Source organism: Anabas testudineus, chromosome 3, assembly GCF_900324465.2.
Source record: "Anabas testudineus chromosome 3, fAnaTes1.2, whole genome shotgun sequence".
Classification (NCBI taxonomy): Eukaryota; Metazoa; Chordata; class Actinopteri; order Anabantiformes; family Anabantidae; genus Anabas; species Anabas testudineus.
In genome coordinates, this window is record NC_046612.1 from 1,988,497 (window position 1) to 2,009,684 (window position 21,188).

At 42.1% G+C, this 21,188-nt stretch overlaps 1 protein-coding gene across 1 annotated transcript in view; it reads left to right on the forward strand.

Moving 5' to 3' along the window:
* The window catches only part of otog (otogelin), a 41,548-nt gene that overhangs the window by 8,287 nt on the left and 12,073 nt on the right, over positions 1-21,188 (forward strand). The window contains exons 9-34 of the mRNA XM_026378633.1: positions 33-139; positions 1,613-1,722; positions 2,209-2,334; positions 2,603-2,711; positions 3,024-3,070; positions 3,476-3,621; positions 4,596-4,728; positions 5,477-5,654; positions 6,496-6,620; positions 6,811-7,023; positions 7,155-7,320; positions 8,321-8,395; positions 8,654-8,697; positions 8,821-8,986; positions 13,675-13,782; positions 14,421-14,559; positions 15,015-15,149; positions 15,297-15,443; positions 15,798-15,917; positions 16,113-16,229; positions 16,387-16,543; positions 16,687-16,713; positions 16,945-17,112; positions 19,220-19,498; positions 20,400-20,517; positions 20,856-20,935. Of these exons, the coding sequence (XP_026234418.1) occupies positions 33-139; positions 1,613-1,722; positions 2,209-2,334; positions 2,603-2,711; positions 3,024-3,070; positions 3,476-3,621; positions 4,596-4,728; positions 5,477-5,654; positions 6,496-6,620; positions 6,811-7,023; positions 7,155-7,320; positions 8,321-8,395; positions 8,654-8,697; positions 8,821-8,986; positions 13,675-13,782; positions 14,421-14,559; positions 15,015-15,149; positions 15,297-15,443; positions 15,798-15,917; positions 16,113-16,229; positions 16,387-16,543; positions 16,687-16,713; positions 16,945-17,112; positions 19,220-19,498; positions 20,400-20,517; positions 20,856-20,935 (3,340 nt within the window). The remainder of the gene's footprint in view (positions 1-32; positions 140-1,612; positions 1,723-2,208; positions 2,335-2,602; positions 2,712-3,023; positions 3,071-3,475; positions 3,622-4,595; positions 4,729-5,476; positions 5,655-6,495; positions 6,621-6,810; positions 7,024-7,154; positions 7,321-8,320; positions 8,396-8,653; positions 8,698-8,820; positions 8,987-13,674; positions 13,783-14,420; positions 14,560-15,014; positions 15,150-15,296; positions 15,444-15,797; positions 15,918-16,112; positions 16,230-16,386; positions 16,544-16,686; positions 16,714-16,944; positions 17,113-19,219; positions 19,499-20,399; positions 20,518-20,855; positions 20,936-21,188) is intronic.

A 21,188-nucleotide genomic window follows, 5' to 3' on the forward strand; every position in this document is an offset into this window, starting at 1 on the left:
TTGGAAGTGACCTGTGTTTTCTGTGGCTGCAGAAAGTGGAGGAGGTATGTTCAATGCTGCTGGATCCACCATTTCAGAGCTGCCATGACTTCGTCAGCCCTCTGTCCTACATGGCCAGCTGCTCCAACGACCTCTGCAGGTAAGAACAACAGATTCAGATCCACTTTATTGATCCCTGACAGCAAATGAGCAGCAGATGACATTCAGGGTATAAGGTATCGGAATAGCAATAACTTGTGTTGACATTTTGTCCTTATGTTTGCCCTCAGTGAGAGTTCAGGGCCTCGAAAGTCATCTGGACCACAAGAGATGAGTTTTAGTAAAGTTTATTCACTATTCACTCAAATAGACTTTTTAAATGGCAGGACACATACTTAAGTATCTTTCAAACAGTCTATATATCATATATCATATATTTATGTCCCATTTCTGTTGGTAGTTCCCAGTAACAATAAATCACAGACACGACCCACTTTTATTTTGTAGATGTGTAATGTTGTGAACCTTCCACATACATCTATCGAGCAAAAACACCATTCAAGACCTTTGTAAAGCACATTTTAGGTTTTTTAAAACCTTCTTGAAGACAATAACAACTCAAATTAGCATGAATCAGGAATATCCATACCTCATGTTAGTGGATAAACACGTGAGGGGTTTCCAGTTGGAGCAAGCATTTGTTGCACCTGATGACTCTAAGTGTGTTTTCCTCTCATCTAAAAGAAGAAGCGAGACCACTTCACTTCCCATCCTGCAATTTACTTCACTGGAAATCTGAGTCGGACAGATGCAGCAGTGCTGCACCGTCTCCAGGCTCCGATCCAGCTCTTTGTACAGCTACTGCAGGGAAACCTGTGAGTGCAGAGGAACGTTGAGAGTCAGCATTTATCCAGTAGTGGCTGATGTGCACACAGTAAAATAAGTGCTTAACAAACCTCTGAGGCCATGTAATGGGTCGGAATCTTACACAAGGTTTTTCACATTACTTTAATTGTCAGATGGGTTATTTACTCTTCTGTCAGTCACTATTTCAGTTTTTGAAGAACAAGTCTGTTGGATGTAACATCCTGCTCTGGGTATTATTAATGTTACATTTAACAAACAGTATCCACGGTCCCTGGACATTATGGTCAGGTAAGGTATCGTCACTCTTCTCTGCTGACTTGAGAGTGTCGTTTGGTCCACATGCACAGAGAAGACTGTCAGCACTTTTGTTGCTTTCTGGTTTAAAATGATCCCACTCACAGCTTTCCCAGTCTTGTCTTTTGGTGGCTCTGGTCCATGATCCTGAACGTGGCCTCCTTCTGTGAGTAACATTAGCCCTGGCACTCAGCTACTACAACTCAGCCTGATATGGAAGAAAACCCAGCGCTCAAGAGAGAACAGTTAGTTCAGAGACATATTTACCCATTCACACGACGAACACTGCTGATAAAGCCACACTACAACAGACATTTACAGCTGTAGCTCTCAGTTTAAAGTCTAGTTGGAAGATTAACAGCCAGTTCTCCAGTTTTCTCTCTTGATGGAGACACAGCTGTCATGTAGTTATTTCTTTGAGCTCTCATGTCTTTGCTCACAGAGTGCTTCTCTGTTTGTGACTCTGTTGAAGGTCGGGTCCCAACGGTGATGTGGTATGCCAGGTGTTCAGTGAGTATGCCCGGGCCTGTGCCCATGCTGACCACCCACTGCACGACTGGAGGCAACGCATTCCTCAGTGTGGTACGTTTCTCCAGGTGTTTTAACACAGAGGTCAGGTACCGTAGAACCGTACAAACACTACAAAATCATTATATACATTTCATTAATATAAGATCCCAGTTGTTGTAGAGATCTTTATCTTGTTGGTATGAAATGCTAAATAATAACTTTGACATTTGAAAGTCACAGTTTATTTTCTTGAATGCACATTTATTAGAATATAGATGAAATACAGAGTTCAGAAATAAAATAAAAAAGTTTTAAAATGTGAAGTAGGAAATAAAGTAAAACTGTGGATATCACACGAAGTCCATGTACAGTCCAGCTTCAAGTTCAACTTAAACAGGTTGTGTAACTTAAAAAGCACAAGAAATTTAACAATTGACAGTTGGTAAATTAAATTTTTTAATTTAATTAACTTTTTCTTTAATTTCTTTAATCAGATGGAAATGGCTCAGCTCCTTCTTTTGACATCTACGTTGTGTTGTGTTTGATTTTTGCAACCAGCGAAGCAGTGTCCTCTGGGTCTGCAGTACAGGGAATGCATCAGCTGCTGCCCAGAGTCCTGCAACCTGGAGCGAACGTGCATCGACAGCAAGCTGGCCTGTTTGGATGGATGCTACTGTCCAGATGGTGAGTTTGGTTCAGTTTTATCCAGATTCTACCTGTTGTGCCTATTTACCTTAAAAGACCTACTGCAAATTCACCTTTTCATCAACATTTAACCATCTTTTAAACCTCGTTTCTTGTAGATCACATTTCTTTTGCTTGGTTAAAAATTCTCCACTTGACATCTGAACTAAATGAACACATCAGAAACATCCTGTGTTCTCTATCTTATCTAATATTTTTAGCTACAGATGATACAAAGCAATACTCTGCTGCTGTTATCTTTCCTCAGGTCTGATCTTCGAGGATGGAGGCTGTGTGATGCCCTCTGACTGTCCCTGTGAGTACCACGGCATGTTTTATCCATCTGGACAGATGCTGCAGGAGGAATGCAACAACTGGTGAGCAGTGTTTAACTTCTTATTCCTCCTCTGCTGTTATTTGAAGACTAAAGAAACTGGATTACACCTCCGGTTTATCTGTAAATACTGCTTTCATCCCATAATAAAATGTGGACCAGCACAAAGTTCTAATTGTAAGTTTCATTATATGTCTACATCTTATTGTTCTGCAGGGTCCATGTAGTCCTTTTAATCTTCTCAGATCTGACCACCTGGGCTCTATGCATCCAGTTTCTGTCAGTGATCCCGCTGATTAGCTTAGCCTTTCATGTTCCCAGAGCCACCTGTAGACATCTCTGCTTTCTGTTTCAGCACATGCGTGGGTGGAGTGTGGAACTGCACTGACTACAGCTGCCCAGGTCTGTGCCTCCTCTCCACGGGTTATTTTATTCACTATAAAATGGTACCACAGGTTACATTCAATGTGAAACTTTAATGGAATTCACTGGATGTCAGTACTTGACTTGTCAGTGTCCCTGTTGTTTATTGGTGACTGACTACTAATGTAAATATTAGATTGAATTCTGAAGAACTCTCTGCTGCGTGTGTGTGTAAATGGCTGTAAAATGCAGCTGAAGTTGAAAATCTTGACTTCACTCACACATGGACTGTTTCATGTTAAATTCACTGTGATAATGTACAGAGGAAAAATTCCTCAAAAGACCTTGTCTTCATTCTATTACTTGCAAACCTGACTGTATGCAGTGGCTACTAGACTGATAGTTAATAAAGGGAATAAGTGGAAAATGTCTCACTTTCTGCAGGCGAGTGTTCTGTTACTGGTGATATGAATTTTCAATCCTTTGATGGACGTATCTACACCTTCCCTGCATCGTGCCAGTATGTCCTCGCCAAGAGTCACAATTCAGGAAAGTTCACGGTCACCATCCAGAACGCACCATGTGGAGCTGTGAGTTTCTTTTAATTTGCATTCTTTTTATTTTAAAAAGTTCTTTGTTTTCCTTTTTCTATTTTTCAAACAAACATCTTTCCATCTTTGGAAACTCCAGCACAACTCTTCCACTTAACATCTGCTGTCAAACTCCACTGGCTTTGATTACAGGTTTCTGCAATTTGTCTGTCATGTAGATAACATCATAATGTAAGTGCTCAATAGTCCCTGCTGAGTCCAGGTCACTCTGCTGAACAACATGCTGCGAATTAAACATGAACATAAAAATCAAGAAAGACCGAGAGCTTCTTCTCCTCTCTACAACCTTAGTCCTGCAAATTCCCTGCAGTTTCTGAGCTGCTCTGCAAACGAGTGAGTTGGGGGCAGATGTGAGATATAAGTTGTTCCACTGATCAGAGCAAAGTCCCGAGACCTCTAACAGCCAACTGAACAGGATTACCTTATCTGGGCAGACTGATAGAGCTGTGGACGGCTTTGTAGTGAAGAGAGGCACAGAGAGAGAGAAGGTTATGTGAAGACAGGCGATGAATGATGTGGGTGCTACAATCTTTTAGTTACGGTGATCTACTACTTATGAAAGAGGCAATTCACAGAGACAGACCACTACTGTCACTGATGTTTAGGCTTCCTTACTTTAAAAATATCAGGTAAGACACCAATGACACTTTAGTTCAGTAATTTACTAACAATTAAATACTAGTGATTTTGTTGTCAATTATTCTAATGTTACACAAAGAAGTGATTATTTTTTAGTTGGTAACAAGTTATTAAACCCAAACTGATGCAGTGAGCAGCTTCTCATTTCTTAAACAACCATGTCTGAAGACACATCTTGTGGAAAACTTACTTCAGTCTTCTTTTCATTGAACTCCATTTATTTCACTCTCATTTTGTTTCCTTTTGTGTGTTTGAATCACGTCTGTTGGTAAAATGCCAGCGTGCCTTATCAAACCATCTCGTCTAAACTGCAGAATTTGGATGGGGCCTGCATCCAATCAGTTAACTTGGTTATTGATGAGGATCCAAGGACGGAGATTACACTGAGTCACATTGGAGAGGTCTTCATGGCTGGACAGTACCGCATCTCGCTGCCATATTCTGACGGTAAAGCCCCCTCTGTTATCATCTTCCAACATTGTCCACATCCAGAATCCAACTTCATTCAGCGCTCTGGGGGTCGTAGCAGAGACCGATTGAATGACAGCTGTACAATTGAACTGAAATGTTCCCAATACTTTCCTGGGTTAGAGCTTGCATTGTGTTGCACAAAATGCCTTCCCCCTGAGCATTAATCCCTTTTCAAACCAGTGTTTTCATGACTGCTGCATTCTGCTAATCGACTTAACAGCCTTTCCATGTTTTGTGCTGAACTGTGTGAGAATCATCTGATCCTTTTTTCCCCTGAAGGAATAAAAACACTTAAAACATGTTATGTTCTTATATAAACAGGATCTAGAAAAGTGGCTCAATCAGTTTAGTTAGTCGATCAATAAAGCAAATAACCAGTCAGTAAAAAAAAAAAAAACTATTATTAATATTAATAATATTAATATTAATTGATCAAATAAAAAAATAATTATATCAGACTACCAACAGACTTTATTGGCTGGTTAAGAACTGGTCTCCTTCCACAGCACCATGAGCACAAGTTTATCAGTAAAACGTTACTGATAAGTCCTGTTGATATTCCACTGATCAATAGGTGGCAGAAAAGTGCCGAAGATTGGCAACTTATGAGTATGACTACAAACTATGTACTTTATGTATGAACTGAATGTGCATGTTCTAATATTAACTTTTAAAGCCTTCCACCCCCTAAAAGTCCAAACTGAATCCTCCCACTTCTCCGCAGACACCTTCCACATCCAGGAGCTGTCATCCATGTTCCTCCAGGTGAAGACGGCGTTCGGGCTGCGTCTGCAGTACAGCTGGAAGGAGTTTCGTCTCTACCTGCAGGCCGACGAGATGTGGAAGGACAACACGGTGGGGCTGTGCGGCACCTTCAACGGCAACATCCAAGATGACTTCCTGTAAGTGTGTGTTAGCTGACCTTTGACCCCTCCCGCTCCCTATGGTAACCCCCCCCTTCCAGTATAAAAAGAAAGAGCATACTCCTGTTTCAGAGGCGGAGAAGGAGGTGATGGAGAAGTGCTCTCTCTCGCTCTGTAATGCACACTGGTGGGGTGGCTCGGCATCAAAAGCCTCGCTCTCTGATCAGCGAGTTAGGCGGGCCAGATGAGCGGCCAACTGGACACGCCACTTCAACAAGGATTTTACTGTTGGTGAAATAGGGGCTCCACTGTACCGTATCGTAATGGACGACCATAAAGGGCGGATGTTGTCTAACAGCTGTAAATGGATATACATCACAGTCAGGACTGAAGTAGGCGTTTGCTACTAGAAAGAAAACTGGAAATCACTCTGCCTGAAGCTCACAGCTCGCCAGAGAAGTCTGTGGTGGAGTTAACATGTTTAAAACTGCAGGGAGACATGTTGAACTACACTAGTTGTCTAAGCAGCGAACACAAAAAAGAAAAAACCTGTAAAACAGCACGTGTGATGAAAGCATGAGGTTGGTCTGTTCTGTAAAACCGTCCCAGTCCAGCCTCTTTGCAACTTAAAGGATGATGCAAAGAATAATAGGTTTAAGCTAATAAATTCAAACGGACACATTTAGTGGACTATTAAACCAAACAGGATAATAACAGAGAAGGTGAGGGACTGGGGCCGATGTGGAGCTTGTAACCAGCAGAACTACTACCAGGAACCTTCCTACTGGAGGGGCTCAGTGTCGGTTTCACTACATCAAAAACAAACGGATCCAGGTTCTAGCTCGATATTGAAATAATCTGTGCTCTGGTCTTCTTGTAGATCTCCATCAGGGATGATAGAAAGCACTCCTCAGCTGTTTGGTAATGCCTGGAGGGTCTCGTCAGCCTGTTCACCCAGCCTGATCACACCTCAGCTCGACCCCTGTGACACACACCAGCAGGCCGGTCAGTTCCTCTTCTGCCTTGTTTTCCTGTGTCAGCAGCAGTTTTGTGCCGTGCTTTGATGGTCATGTGATTCAATAACACACAGATTTAATCCACTAGGATGTGATATTTAATAAAAGGTCTGCACCAGGCTGGTTTGTGGGTCTGAACCTCACCAGCAACATGTTAAACTGTTCCCTCTCCTGCACAGTGTCTTACGCCTCAGAGATGTGTGACGTACTGAACCATGATCTGTTCTCGGCCTGCCACGAGTACCTCAGTCCGACACCCTTCCATCAGCAGTGTCGCTCAGGTACCTGTAAGTGTGGGACGCCCTGCCTCTGCTCAGCGTTGGCCCACTACGCTCACCACTGCCGCAGGTTCTCTGTCATTATTGACTTTCGATCGCAGATACGTGACTGTGGTGAGTGTTCAACACATTATATGAAGTGAAAAACGTATAGTGTTTCTCTGAAATGAGGCTGCAGAGAAGCCTTCTAATATGTAGAATCATGTGAATCTCAGTCTTATCCTTGATGGTCTGTCTCCCTGCAGCCGTCACGTGTCCTGCCAACATGCAGTATGGAACCTGCGTGTCGTCTTGCCAGCGCCGGTGCTCTGCCCTCTCCGTCCCGCAACACTGTGGGGAGGAGTGTGAGGAGGGCTGCGTCTGCCCTCAGGGATCCTTCTACAACCACCGAACACACACCTGTGTGCACAAGTAAGCTGGGGGGGCAGGGCCTTTTACACAAGGAGAGAGATACAGTACAATACCTAGGTCGTATTTTGAACAATAGTTTTGTGCTTTAACAACATCGTGTTACAGTCACGACTTGTGCAGCATTAATTTCAGAAGCACCAGCCAAGTCCTGTCCCGGAGCAGCTCCAGCTCCGCCTGCAGTGGTGTTGAGAAGCCCGTTAAACAGCGAGCTGGCTGGAGACACTCCACCACACAAATCCTCTCAAAGTGATATTTGTATCTGCTCTGAAGTTTAGGTCAGCCTTTAAGTGGAAAGCCTTGTATCGTTCCTGCAGACCTTATAGAGCCAGAGGACCTCTCCCTTTCAGCCTGCTCTGCCCTAGAAGACACGCAGCTTAATTCCTCTTAAATGTCCCAGGTTTTTACATCCTAGTGCAGCGCCGTGCCTTACTTACCATGTGATAGAATTACATCAAGGAATTCACCGTGAAACCCCCCTTTCATTCCCACTCGGGCCGGGGACGACACAGACACCTGATAACCAGTGAGAAAGAATTTGTAGTACAGAGGCCGATGTGTGCCGCTGGCCTATATGTTACAGAAGCTTTCAGCACCCACTAAACATAATTCACCATCATTCAAGGTGGATCCATGATCATTTTTTACTATCGTCTTTATTTTTTTAAACTACTACTTTTGTATAAACGCATGTTTTTTGAAGGTTTGGTTACAGCTTTTACTCTTATTTCACTCCTAAAACCTTCTTCCTCATTCTCTGTTTAAAAGGAACCTGAAACCCTCTTTAACGTAATTCTTTACACATTATTGAACAAACTCAACAGTGTCTGGTTTATATCACCTCCAGCTTTTGGAGGGGATTTGGGATTCAGGATGTTTCTGACCATCTGAGATTTACATTCTCTCACATCTACAGTGATGTTTTGCTCACATACAGTAAACTAAGTTGGTCTTCTGTGTGCTTGTGTCTCCTTTGTTCTTGTCTCCGGGTGTGTTTTTCCAGGAGCGAGTGTCCGTGCAGTTTCCTCGGAGCAGATTACGAACCGGGAGATGTGATCATGACGTCAGCAGGTGTTCAGTAAGATCCTCCTCCCCGTCTCTGTCTTCATCAACCTGAACTTATAAGATTCATCTAAAATTACACTTTTCTTTCTTTTTATTTATATTTATCAGGATAGAGACAAAGTTGTTTACATTTTCTTGTTGCGCTTCCTCACAGTTGTTATTTTGGAGTCTGGATAAGAAAAATAAAGATATTGTGTAGTAGCAGTAGTAGTCAGTATATATCATATCATTTCTGTATTTATCTTCACCGACCTCTCTGTGTTCCCCACAGGCTCTGTCTGAATGGTAAACTAGTCTCTCAGTCTCCAGACAGCGGTAAGTCATTTCATTTCATTTTTGTTATTGTGACGTTGAGCTCAGTTAATCACTGTTTGAATTATTGGGAGAAATATTATATAAATAATATTACGAAACCTACAATGTTTCCCCCTCTCACAGACGGGCTATGTCCAGTGGGTCAGCTCTACCAGAACTGCTCAGACGGGGAGGATGGCCTCCTGCCGGGAAGGGGCGTGGCCTGCGAGCGCACCTGTGAATCCTACCTGCTCAACCTCACCTGCTCGACACATGAGCCCTGTGTGGCTGGATGTACCTGCCCTGCTGGGTGAGTGCCTTGCACAGAGTTGTTTTGTCTGTCACTGGTTAGTTGTGTATGAACGTTACAGTGAAATTCTTTGGTTTTGTTTTGTTTTCACACAATATTTCATGAATAAAACATTTTTGTTTTTAATGTGCATTAAAACTGGACTTTACTGCTCATTACAACTCAGATTGACCAGTAATTCTCAGTGTTCAGTTTTTTTCCATTTCTCATTGACCCCCTGTTGAACACATTTCAACACAATCTATTGCAGCACTTGAAAAAATCCATCACTTTCATAATCGACACATCCTTCAACTTCACCTTATGATGTGATATCGTATGAATGTGTCACACTGTTCACTCTGTTTTACTGTTTGGTGCTGATTAGACCAGAGGTTTCCTTTTTTCATGGCATCATTGTGACTGATTTGTGCCTTGAGAGTTGCTGGTTTGAATCCTCATAGCAGCTGGAACAATGCTCTTTCATAAACTCAAGGGCATTATGACCTCTGCTAATGTGCTACTGAATCTGTAGATGTTCCTCTGATGACAAGCAGCAGACTGAAGCATCTGTGGTCTTCTGAAAGTATAGAGGTGTGTTTAAGGGGGAATGATAGAACCTGACCTTTACTTTATAAGATAAAGGTTAAGAAATGAGTGTGTGCTTTGGTGAAATCTAAAACTGTGAATGTAGAAGGTTGACGGTGTCAGTGAGGTCACAGGAGGTCCAACACATCACATGAGTCAGGAATAACAATCTGATCTACAGGAGGGTGACACCCACTGAACCTGGGGAGCACAAACTTCCCTCGGCTGGTGATGCTGGTCTCCACATTCAGCAGTAAGTGTGTGTTTACAGCAGGCAGTGTTTCGGGTTTGCAGCACAACAGTTAGAGGATGACTGTGAAAAGTGGAAAGCTCCAATGTGAACCAGGAGCCAATTCCAGTTTTCTCCATTTCGATGGCAGCTGAAGAAGCTGTTTACTACTAACATTCATTCAGTTTCCAATTTTTACAACGTAGTAAAAATGTTAGGTAATAAAAACAAAAACCAGCATTGTTGGTTTGTCTGGTGTTTACATCAGAAATCTGTTCTGTTGTAGAAGAGGATGTAAATGTTGTGCTCAGTACTCAGTGCACGTCTTAAGAGGCCTGACTACTTTGTGACTCACTGCCGTAAATTTCTTCAAGTAACGCTCATCGCTGTGAACAGTGATATATTTTTAACCAGTCTCCAGATCAGCTGTGGGAGACTAAAGTCCTTTAACCCACCAGACATTATGGAATAGATTACCGTCACCTGATCGCTCTAATCCCCTCTGGCTCTCTGCCTGAATGAAGGGTTAAGTGGTTTCATTCTGTGACATCAACCAGGAGTCATCCTGATTACAAAATGAGCAGGCAGGGGTTATTTTAAACATGTCCTTACTTATGACAGTTTTACAGATTAATGGAAGCGATACACCTACAACTGGCTTCTGTTTCCCTCTGTTAGGACACGGTCACTAATTAACACGTATGGATTATATCATTAATCGTTATATTACTAAGCCTTCTCTGACAGACAACATGACACAGTGATACCCTGGGACACAGAGAAAATGTCAGGCATCTCAACCCTCCATGATTGTTCCTGACCTCTGATGTGATTCATTTATTCCTGTTTGCCACAAGATGAACTTTATGGTGACGAGAACCAAACTCCTGACGTCCAGAATACCCGTCTTAGTTCAATGTTTAATAACACACTGAAATCAGATAGTTTGTGAACTCATTTTGTGGTAAATATAGAAACAAAGAGATCTCAGTCAGCCTGGACTCTCCCTGTTGATGACTGGATTAATAAGTGCTGTGATGGTGACACAGTTTAAAGGTTCACTGGATGATCACTCAATGCATGACATCATCCGGGGGTCATGAGTCGGATTTGAAGAAGCTTGTTTTTCACAGTTTTGCAGGAACAGACTTTATGTGTGGCTTAGAGCCGACAAATCGGGATTTAAATGGACTGAATTGAACTGAATGAATTGAACTGAATTAATTGAACTGAATGAATTGAACTGAATGAATTGAGCTGAATGAATTGAGCTGAATGACTGGCTGATTATTGGCTGATTATTGGCTGATTATTGGCTGATTATTGGCTGATTACTGGCTGATTATTGGCTGATTACTGGCTGATTACTGGCTGATTACTGGCTGATTACTGGCTGATTACTGGCTGATTATTGGCTGATTATTGGCTGATTATTGGCTGATTATTGGCTGATTACTGGCTGATTACTGGCTGATTATTGGCTGATTATTGGCTGATTACTGGCTGATTACTGGCTGATTATTGGCTGATTACTGGCTGATTACTGGCTGATTACTGGCTGATTACTGGCTGATTACTGGCTGATTACTGGCTGATTATTGGCTGATTACTGGCTGATTACTGGCTGATTACTGGCTGATTATTGGCTGATTACTGGCTGATTACTGGCTGATTACTGGCTGATTATTGATTATCTTCAGGCTTTTCTTGTTACTTTCTGCGACAGTGCTTCAAGTATGTTTTCATCACTTTATTACATCTACTTTATGATTTCAGTCTTGATCATTGCTTTTGTTTATGGATTGTTCTACATGTCTGTAAGTGCTGCAAACTGTCAATCAGCAGGACAGATGTTTAAACCAATGTTCCCCAGTACAAGTGGTCAAAACCTCCACAATGATCAAAAATGCATTTTGCTACCTGCAGAGAGAGATGTTCTTATGAATATCATTTAAAGATCTACTTTCTTATGACACAGTTTTTCTAAACTGTAGGAATTAACTAAAATCATTGCACTAAATGACACAGAATACCAAACCCTCAGTCACATACCTGAGACAAACCTACATAACACTGAAGACTTATCTGTCACGGTACATCTGTCAGCCTGCAGCAGCTTCAAACAGCAGCTGATCAGCAGCTGCCCCATCTGTCATATTAATACTACATTTAGATCATTAATGAAACGGCAAAAAATACCAAGGCAAAGGCAAAAGCATGGTATTCATCTGGAGCAGGACTTAAAACCTCTAATGGGAAATGATTAGCTGAGATGCTGACAGAAGAAACCATTGTGTTTTCTTTCACAATGGCACACTTTGTTTATGATCAAAATGTCGACCATTCATTCACTGCTCATTCCGTGTCAATTAGCCCAGCTGAACTCGTATGAACCTGGTCTGTCTGGTGCAACACAGACCTATGAAGTATACAGAATTTGGATTTGGTTACAGTATGTACATAGAGTGGTAAAAATCTGGTATTTGCATTATATTATATTATATATATATTATCTTATTATAGATATGTTCTGAAAGGTGACTCAACAGGGAGCTGTACAGATATCTTCCAGTTTGAGTGATGTTGGGTTCTTCAAGAGTACACGGTGATCGTGATTTACTGTTAACTGTTGTTATACTGTTTAAGTAAACCTCTAGTGGAGATCCCAGGAAAAACCCAGCCTCAACACCGGATATATGACTGCATTCAACCCATTGTTTCATCTGAAGACCAGTCGCCACACTGCACATCTGCAAACTCACTTTTATATCATCCAGTAGAATAAAATTCAGTGTGACAGCTGTGTTATGTGCATTTATTCATAATGTGCACGTAGGTCCAGAGAATGAGTGATTTTAGAATCTTTGATCAGAGTAATTGATACAGTAACTTGGCGGGGGGATAAAGGAAGCTGTTAACACCGTTTTATCTGGCGTGTAACTCTACTCAGATGAACCTGAGGTTTGTGGCGGGACCATTCAGTATGTCACTGCATTGTCTGCAGCCTCACCAGTGGATATAGCTCAGGCCTGGATATTAGAAGATACTTATCAGCTTCGTCTCGCAGAGTGGAAAAGCAAATTGAGGGATCTGGACAAAGACTGTTTCTCTCTCTATCTCTGAGAATCCTAATTGTCTGGTTTTCTCATGTAGCTAACGAGTGTTACTGCTTTTCATCCACAGTCGCCCACCTTCTTTCTCTCTGTCTTGTTTCCCGGCATCTCTTGGCTCTGGAAGTTACCTGCTTTGGCTCTGCCTCTGTCAGTCTCTTAGTCCTCATATCTGAGTGAACAGCGGCTCCAAATGATGATTATGTTATAGGTCGATAGACCACAGCTCTTGAATAACATCTTTAAACTGCACTGTACTGAGTTATGAGGCTCTGTCATCGACCTATTCGTAATTTCAGTCAGCCACTCATCCAGGTGTATTGTTGTTCTGCTTTCAACCTGTGTGAGATCCTCACACACTTTGGTTTTAAGTTTATTTAAATGACCAAGATGCTCTTGTTTTTACAGAAAATTACACATTTCTACAAAAAGGTTTGCAGCATTATGCGGCAAAGTTTGAGGTTTATTTGTTCTCATATTTAAATGTGTTATGTGCAGGTCTGTAGAGAGAACATCACAGCACAGTGACGAAGCTCTGTGTCCACGCTCTGTTATAGCAACACTGACAAAGCAGGCAAATGAAATGAGCTTCCTCATTGAACAAGGGGCCTGGACCCCATGTCTCCTGTCAGATTAAAGTATTGTAGCTGCAGGATGGAACCAAAGAAGAAGGAGAGCAGCATCACAAGCTGTTGATCTCAAACAACAGTATCTGAGCCTGATTTACACCCAGATGTGTAAAATAGTTCCATTCTTACTCAGTCCTGTATGTTCTTTCCCAGTTTGCTGAAACATGGAGATGAGTGCTTCGAACCTGCAGCCTGCCCCTGCCTGTGGAAAGGAAAAGAGTATTTCCCCGGTGACAGAGTCTCTTCCCCCTGCCATGAGTGGTATGTTCATGTATTTGTGGACAAACTTTATTAAACTAGAATGTCTGATGTGACCACGCGATCTTTACCCTTTCATTTAACCTTCCATTTTTCCTTCTCCCTGCAGTGGGTCTTCCTAACATTTTTCCATGGTGTACAAATTAGTTTTATCATCAGCAATCATTTGCCAACAGTATCTGTCTCCAACAATGTTACTAATTCTTCAAAGTTAGCTTCTTGCCTGAAAGATGAGTCTGAGATTGTCAGAGCAGAGAAAGTGGCCACCTGATATCCATAATTCTCAGTTATCACAGGACAGAAAAAAGGCCTGGAAAACAGAGCGGCCCCTTGTATGACTCTTTGATTCCTCCTGCTTCAGACTGTTCATCACTGCTGAAAGGAAACACTCTCCCAGTGATCTCAGTCATTCTCCCATCCTTCCATTTCTTCTTCAAGCCTCAGCCAAAGAAGAAGATGGAGATGACAGCCTAATAGCTCAATGAGTTGGGATTCAGCCTTTGACAATTGAGTGGCCACTTTTTTGTCTGTTGTAAACGTGAAGCTATCAGCAAAACGAGGCCATCAGACATGAAAAAATGTCCTTGCACTAAGTGGGAACAAGTTGATACTGAATTACTGGAGCTCTGCTGTCTTTGTAGTGTTTGCCAGCACGGGACGTTCCAGTGTGTTTTCCATCCGTGTCCGTCCATGTGCACGGCTTATGGAGATCGCCACTACAGGACATTTGATGGTCTGCTGTTTGACTACATCGGTGCATGTAAAGTTTATCTTGTAAAGGTAACGAAAGCATTTATTTTTGGAAAAAGAGCCCAAACTGTTGTATTTTAACCCAGTAACAGTCTGTATCCTTTATTCACTGATGTTAATAGAGACAGTAGATGTAGTGATGCACTGTGGAACCTCCTTTCTGGTGTTTTATGGTATTTGCTCTGAAACATCAGCTGCTCTTTTGTGCAGTAGAGTTTAATAATAATGGACATTTATTGAGGCCATTAGGGAAATGGGTTCAACCATTGTTCCCAGTAATGAGGCTTACATTTAAGGAGTTTATAAGTATTTCCAGCCCTGTTTGTAGAGGCTGTATTTACTTTCTTACTGTGTCTGTTTCAGTGAGGTGTTAGTAGTTACGATGTGGGAATGTAGATTAAATATGTAAATATTCATAAACGTAAAGAAACTATATGAAGCTCGGTCAGCAGTGTTTCTGTGAATGTGTTTCCTCTCCTCCACAGAGCAGTGCTGATGTGATGCTCAGTGTTACAGCTGAGAACATCGACTGTTTCGACAGCGGAGTCATCTGCAGGAAGTCACTGCTGATCAACATTGGAAGATCCTTTGTTGTATTTGATGATGACACCGGGCAGCCAGTAAGAATCCCATTCACTGGTTTCATTTTAGTTACAGTCCCATAAAATTAAATCAAATGTAGAGGGTGTGCAGCTGTGTAATGATTTGATTTAGAGAATATTTATGTTTGAGTGTTTCTGTTTATGTTTCTACTCTTTTGCACCTAGAATCCATCCAGTGTGATTGACAGGAAGCAGAGCATGTTCATCTGGCCGGCTGGATACTTCACAGTGATTCACTTCCCAGAGGAAGACGTGACCGTCCTCTGGGACCGTAAGACCACCGTCCACATCCAGGTTGGACCTCGCTGGCAGGTAGGACGCCAGTTTGTCCAGTGGTGCTAATGGACTATAAGTGGATATATGTCCAGTTCATATGTAAATGTGTATTTCTTCAGATGAACACTACGTTTAGCATCAACCCTGTTGCTTCCTTCTCAGCTTCTCTCACTAAAGAGGCTTACATGATGTCTGACTTTGAGCTGAAAAGAAAACAGCTCAGATTTGCTTTTTGGGATCAGAGATTTTATTTACCTCTGCTGTATAATAACAGAGAGGGAGATTCACTGGGTTTGGTGAAGAGGATATGACATTAGCGATGTTAAATTATGATGAGGTTAAAAATAGTACACAGGAAAACATCCGGCTAAAGAGACATGATGTGTTCAGGGGAAGCTGAGTGGGCTGTGTGGAAACTTTGACCTGAAGACTGTGAACGAGATGCGGACGCCCGACAACATCGACTCCCCAACTCCGCAGGAGTTTGGAAACAGCTGGACGGCAGCAGAGGTGAGTGAGATGTCACCTGTATCATCATCATCATCATCATCATCAGATCGATATTTCAATTAATGAAAAGATATAAAACTGACATTTTCCCTGAGGAATAAAAAGGAAACTCTCATCCTTTACAACTGTGTGTGTGTGTGTGTGTGTGTGTGTGTGTGTGTGTGTGTGTGTGTGTGTGTGTGTGTGTGTGTTCAGTGTGTGAACAGTCCAGATATCAGACACCCCTGCAGCCTCAGTCCACTCAGAGAGCCTTTTGCAAAGCGACAATGTGCTGTCCTGCTCAGTGAGGTCTTCCAGGCCTGCCACCCAGTGGTGAGTAGCTCTCAGTCCTGTAGCTCATTTCCTCTGCCTCAGTTTGCCATCTGTTATTTTGTCATTCGATCTGTCAAATGTTATTTTGTGCTAACGCCTTGAGATCTGTTTTGAACTGAATTATAATGTCTATTCTCTGGTTCTTCTTTATGTTTAGGTGGATGTCACCTGGTTCTACATGAACTGCCTGGCGGACACCTGTGCCTGCAGTCGTGGAGGCGACTGTGAGTGTTTCTGCACCAGCGTGGCAGCGTACGCCCAGAGATGCTGTCATCAGGGCGTCCCTGTCGACTGGCGCTCCCCTTCTCTGTGCCGTAAGTCAGAGTGCAGGGACTGAAAACTCTGTAATCCGGCACTACTGGAACATTAACCAATAATGAAGCTGTAATTTTTTTTAACAAAGTGTGCATCATAAAGAGTGCGATAGTTTTTCATCTGTCTCTGCTTCTCTCTGCAGCGTATGACTGTGAATTCTACAACAAAGGTACAACACTCTCTCCACTGACTCACTACACATACACAACACAATGAGCATTAACACATCTAGTTCTGAGCTCATTACAACATCGTTTTTAAAATTGTATAGAAATAAATGGACATGAACAACTGGGAGAACACATCTTAAAGCCTTAGTACAGAGTGGTTAGCAGTGATATAACATGTTGAATATTTACACATTATATCATCATTAACATCATTGGCTTCCTGTCTGCAGTTCTGGGTAAAGGTCCCTTCAGACTCATCAGCTTCAGAGATCGTACGATGTTGGCAGCCAGTAGGTCCAGTGGTTTTGTGTTTCTGCAGCAGGGCAACCTCACCGCCACTGCTGGCATCCTGTTGCAGTTCATGATGACGCCGGGCCTCAGCAGAGCCCGACCGCACGGTGAGTACATTATGAACACTACGATTTGTCTGATCGTGTGAAACATTTTCTAATTCTTCTTCTTGTTTGTGATTAGAAACAGAATTTTAAATTTTAAATGTATGGACCTTAAATGTTTCATGCTGGAGAAGGTTCTTCTCCAAATCATCACTTCTGGAGGACCTATTGACTTTTACAATGCCATATACTGCATGCATAGTACCACTTGTGTCATTTATCTGAGTAGCTGCCTGTACGGTCGGGACCAAGGTTATTCCACAGTCAGTAACATCAGGCATTGTACTGAGCATCATCCTATAATAACTATATATAACTGCATTTCTAGCAGTCCCACAGAAGAGCTATTGTAGTACAAATGTGGATCGATGTGTTGCAGTTTACTACAGATGGAGAGACAGAAAGTACACAAACTCAATACTGAAGGAACAGTGCAGTAGAAGTACCCTTTCATATAGACTAGAAGTACCAATCACCGCATATAGTGACAGGAAGCTGATGTTAAATGAATGTAGTGCAATAAAATTAACATTAACACAAAATGGAAACGCTCCAGTAAAGTCCCACTGTATCAAAATAGTTCTTAAATACAGAACTTTAGTAAATGTACTTAGTCATCTGCTAAACAGAAGTCGACATGGACAGAAGCTCTAGATAGGTGAGCAGCAAAGTATTTAAAATTCAGCTAAAAGAATAGTTTGTGGGATTTTGCATGAACCTTGACAATCATGGAAAAGTCCTTGGATTTGACGTGTGAGAGAGTGTGGGAACTCTGCGGTTTGTTGAGAGGCTTTATAGTTTTATTTTACACTCATTTAGTGTCACTGTAGAAAAAAACAAGTGTCTCCTGTACTAATGCAGGATACAGTAGATGCAGTATCAGTGCATGAAAGGAAACTTCTGTAGTGGAGTTTGGGAAAGTTTGATCAGTGTGTAGATACCACAGTGATATGTTTTCCTTTCAACAGAATACAGAGAGCTGCTCAATGACAGAGACGGGAGCTGCTTTGGCCTCAAACTGTTAGGAAATATTTAACCATAGCTCCATGTAACTAACCAGCTCTATGGTTAATATCTAGTTAAAGAAAAGATCCAGGTTGAAAACAGTGATCACAAACCTTGAAGTTATAGAATCAGTGCATCACTGAATCGCAGCTGCTGTCTCCGAACTGTTGATTTCCAGACCTGAATTCTTGTATCATTTCTTTTCTGCTGAGACAAAACGTCTTTGAATTTAATTTCCCGGCGAGTGAAGGAGAAGGAGAAGGAGTGCTGCCTACCACCTGCTCACAGCATCTTTCAGCAGATCATCCCATTTTCCTCCTGGTTTCTGGCTGCTCTTCCACCGTCTCACCATCTGTCCATGTCCAGCTAATCTGTGAATCGAATAGTTTCTCTTTCTGCCGACACTGAAAGCCAGCCAGCCGGCGTTCTCCTCTTCCACTGTTTCTTCTGCGTTCAACAGTGTTTGGAATAATTTAGGCCTCCCAGTGAAAACACTGATGGAGGAGATGGACTTCCATTGACTTCCAATTGCAGACAGGTTCAGAGATCAGATTGCTGCATGCTAATATAGCAACCCGAGCCACAGGCTGGTCAGTAAGCCAAGACTGGAACAAGCTGCTCTCACTGTTTACTGCATGTGAGCTGAAATACAGCTGCAGTGTGGAGGACGTCAGACACATTCTGCTTCACTTTTCTCTTTCGTTACTCTGTGTTCCCTGTCTTACAAGAAGAAGACCTTCCTGTGACCTGTAACCTTTCTGTTATCATATAAACTACCAGCGCCTGAATAAGAAAAACTATTTCTGCAGCTGGACAAGAAAGATGAAAACTCTTTAATTTAAGTGCAGCACTGTTTGTGTGTTATCTCTAATGATTATTATAATATTCTGTCAATGTTTTTTTTTAATTAATTTTAAATTTCATCAAACATCCAGTGTTTATGTGAGTGATATGAGTCACATAAGTCCAGTTCGTATGTGATATTGATGCATTAAGCAGATACTGTAATGTCTGTGCTTGTTGTCTTTTCTTCTTTACCATCTCAGTAGCTTCCTTCTGAACACTCTTCTGCTACTGATGAGTCATTTTGTGTTTGTCTACACAGACACATCACGAGTTTCCTTTGAGGCGGCCGACAGACCAAACTACTTCCTGTACGTGAGCCCTAGCGGCCAGGTGAGGCTGGCCAAGTGGGAGGAGAGCGAGAAATTCTTGGACGGAGCCACCTTCATCCTCCACAGGAACACCTGGATCCCAGGCTACGACTCCCTGGAGTCCCATGCCAAACGCGGCTTCTTCCTGCACGCCACTCTGCCTCGACTCCACCTGCTCAAATACAGACACATCGACAGTTTCCGCAAGGCCACGCTGTTCAGGCTTACGGGTCAGCAGAATTCAAATTAGTGTTCCATCTTCATTCATGTTCAGCTGAGAGAGTAGCCAGTCCAAACACAATACTTCAAATACAGCAGCATTTGTTTTAATCAATGGACAAGGAACAGATTGGATTTCCAGCTGTCAGAACACGTCTGACACATTGTCCACATCAGTCAATCACAATACTGCTCTGTGAAAACATTTAGCCAGTGTAGATTAGATGGTTAAGCAGTAGACTCCTGGTTCCTTTTGGCCACATGTCCTAATGTCCTTAGACAAGAAACTGAATCCCAAACCTTTGAGACCTTAAATACTGACAATTGTCTGCATATTTCCAAGCAATCATGAAACACCTGTAAAGAGCCAGAAATAATACAGTAATGCCAGGAGCAATGAGATGTTTTTAAAACTGTGTAGTTCCTGGTGGTAAGATTAGTTCATTAACTCATTAGATAATGAGTTCTGTGCATCATTTGATGCACAGAACTCATTAAGTGGTTGTTGTGAATAAATCTGGGCTGAAACAGATTCTTTGTTTAGCTCCATAAAGTTCTGTCTTCAACTATATGATCATGATGCTTTAAGACATTTTAGATTTGCTTAATTGTTTCATAGTAGAAAAGCAGATGGGAAACAGAGAGAGAGAAGAGTGTGATGAGAGAGTGTGATATGCAACAAAGAACCCAAGCCGGACTCAAACGGGGGTTATTATGGTTACATGGCGTTTACATGTACCATTGGTCTACCAGTGTCCACCAGTGCACTCTGAGCATGAGGCTTCTTTTGGTTTCACAGAGATTTACTTTGGTTTATGCTTTATTGTTCTATGACATTAATTCAGGCAGAAAATGCATCATTTGCATGTGACCCTGATGTAAAAGTGTTGTGTGTGGTGTGTTGTCCTCCAGGCCCCAGCCCAGAGACCCCACCAGGTCCAAAGTGTCAGTGGAGATACGACTCCTGCATCAGCCCCTGCTTCAAGACTTGCAGCGACCCATCTGCTGAAGCCTGCGTCACCATACCGCAGTGAGAACCCTCCCCGTCCCATCACAGCTAGAGACTAGAAAACCTGCACTAACATTTTCTCCCTAGGAATTTCTCATTCTCATCTCCAAATATGTCCTTGAATTAAAATGTGCAGGTTTTCCTACCTTTTCTCAGGGTGTTTGTCTCATGACTTGCATCAGCATTAGGATATCTAATGTCTGTGCTGTGTTAGAGTTTCTTTAAATTAAGTTTTACACAGTTTACTATTGAACCTTTTCTAGGTGGGAACGTGTATTTATTATATAATAAATACAAATACAGAAACTGTATCTCAGAGCTCTGGGGTTGTCTCTAACTACCTGTTGCTCTGTGTATAGAGTGGAGGGCTGCCTCCCTGTCTGCTCCCCACACATGGTCTTGGATGAAGTCACCCGTCGATGCGTCTATGTTGAAGACTGTAAGTTTGTTTTCAGTGGTGTTTGCTTTGCAGATGTTAATAGTTTGTTTATATGTGGAACAAGCTGCTCATAAACTAAAACTATAAACTAAACAAATCATCAGCACCTCATGAGCTACAAATACTATACTAATAATAAAGTTTGGAAATGCTACTGTTGTTTTTGTAATTAAGAAAGTTTCTTAATCTATAAACTGAGTGGAACAGAAACACCTGCTGCAGAAAGAGGTTGATATGAATGTTGTTACTGAAC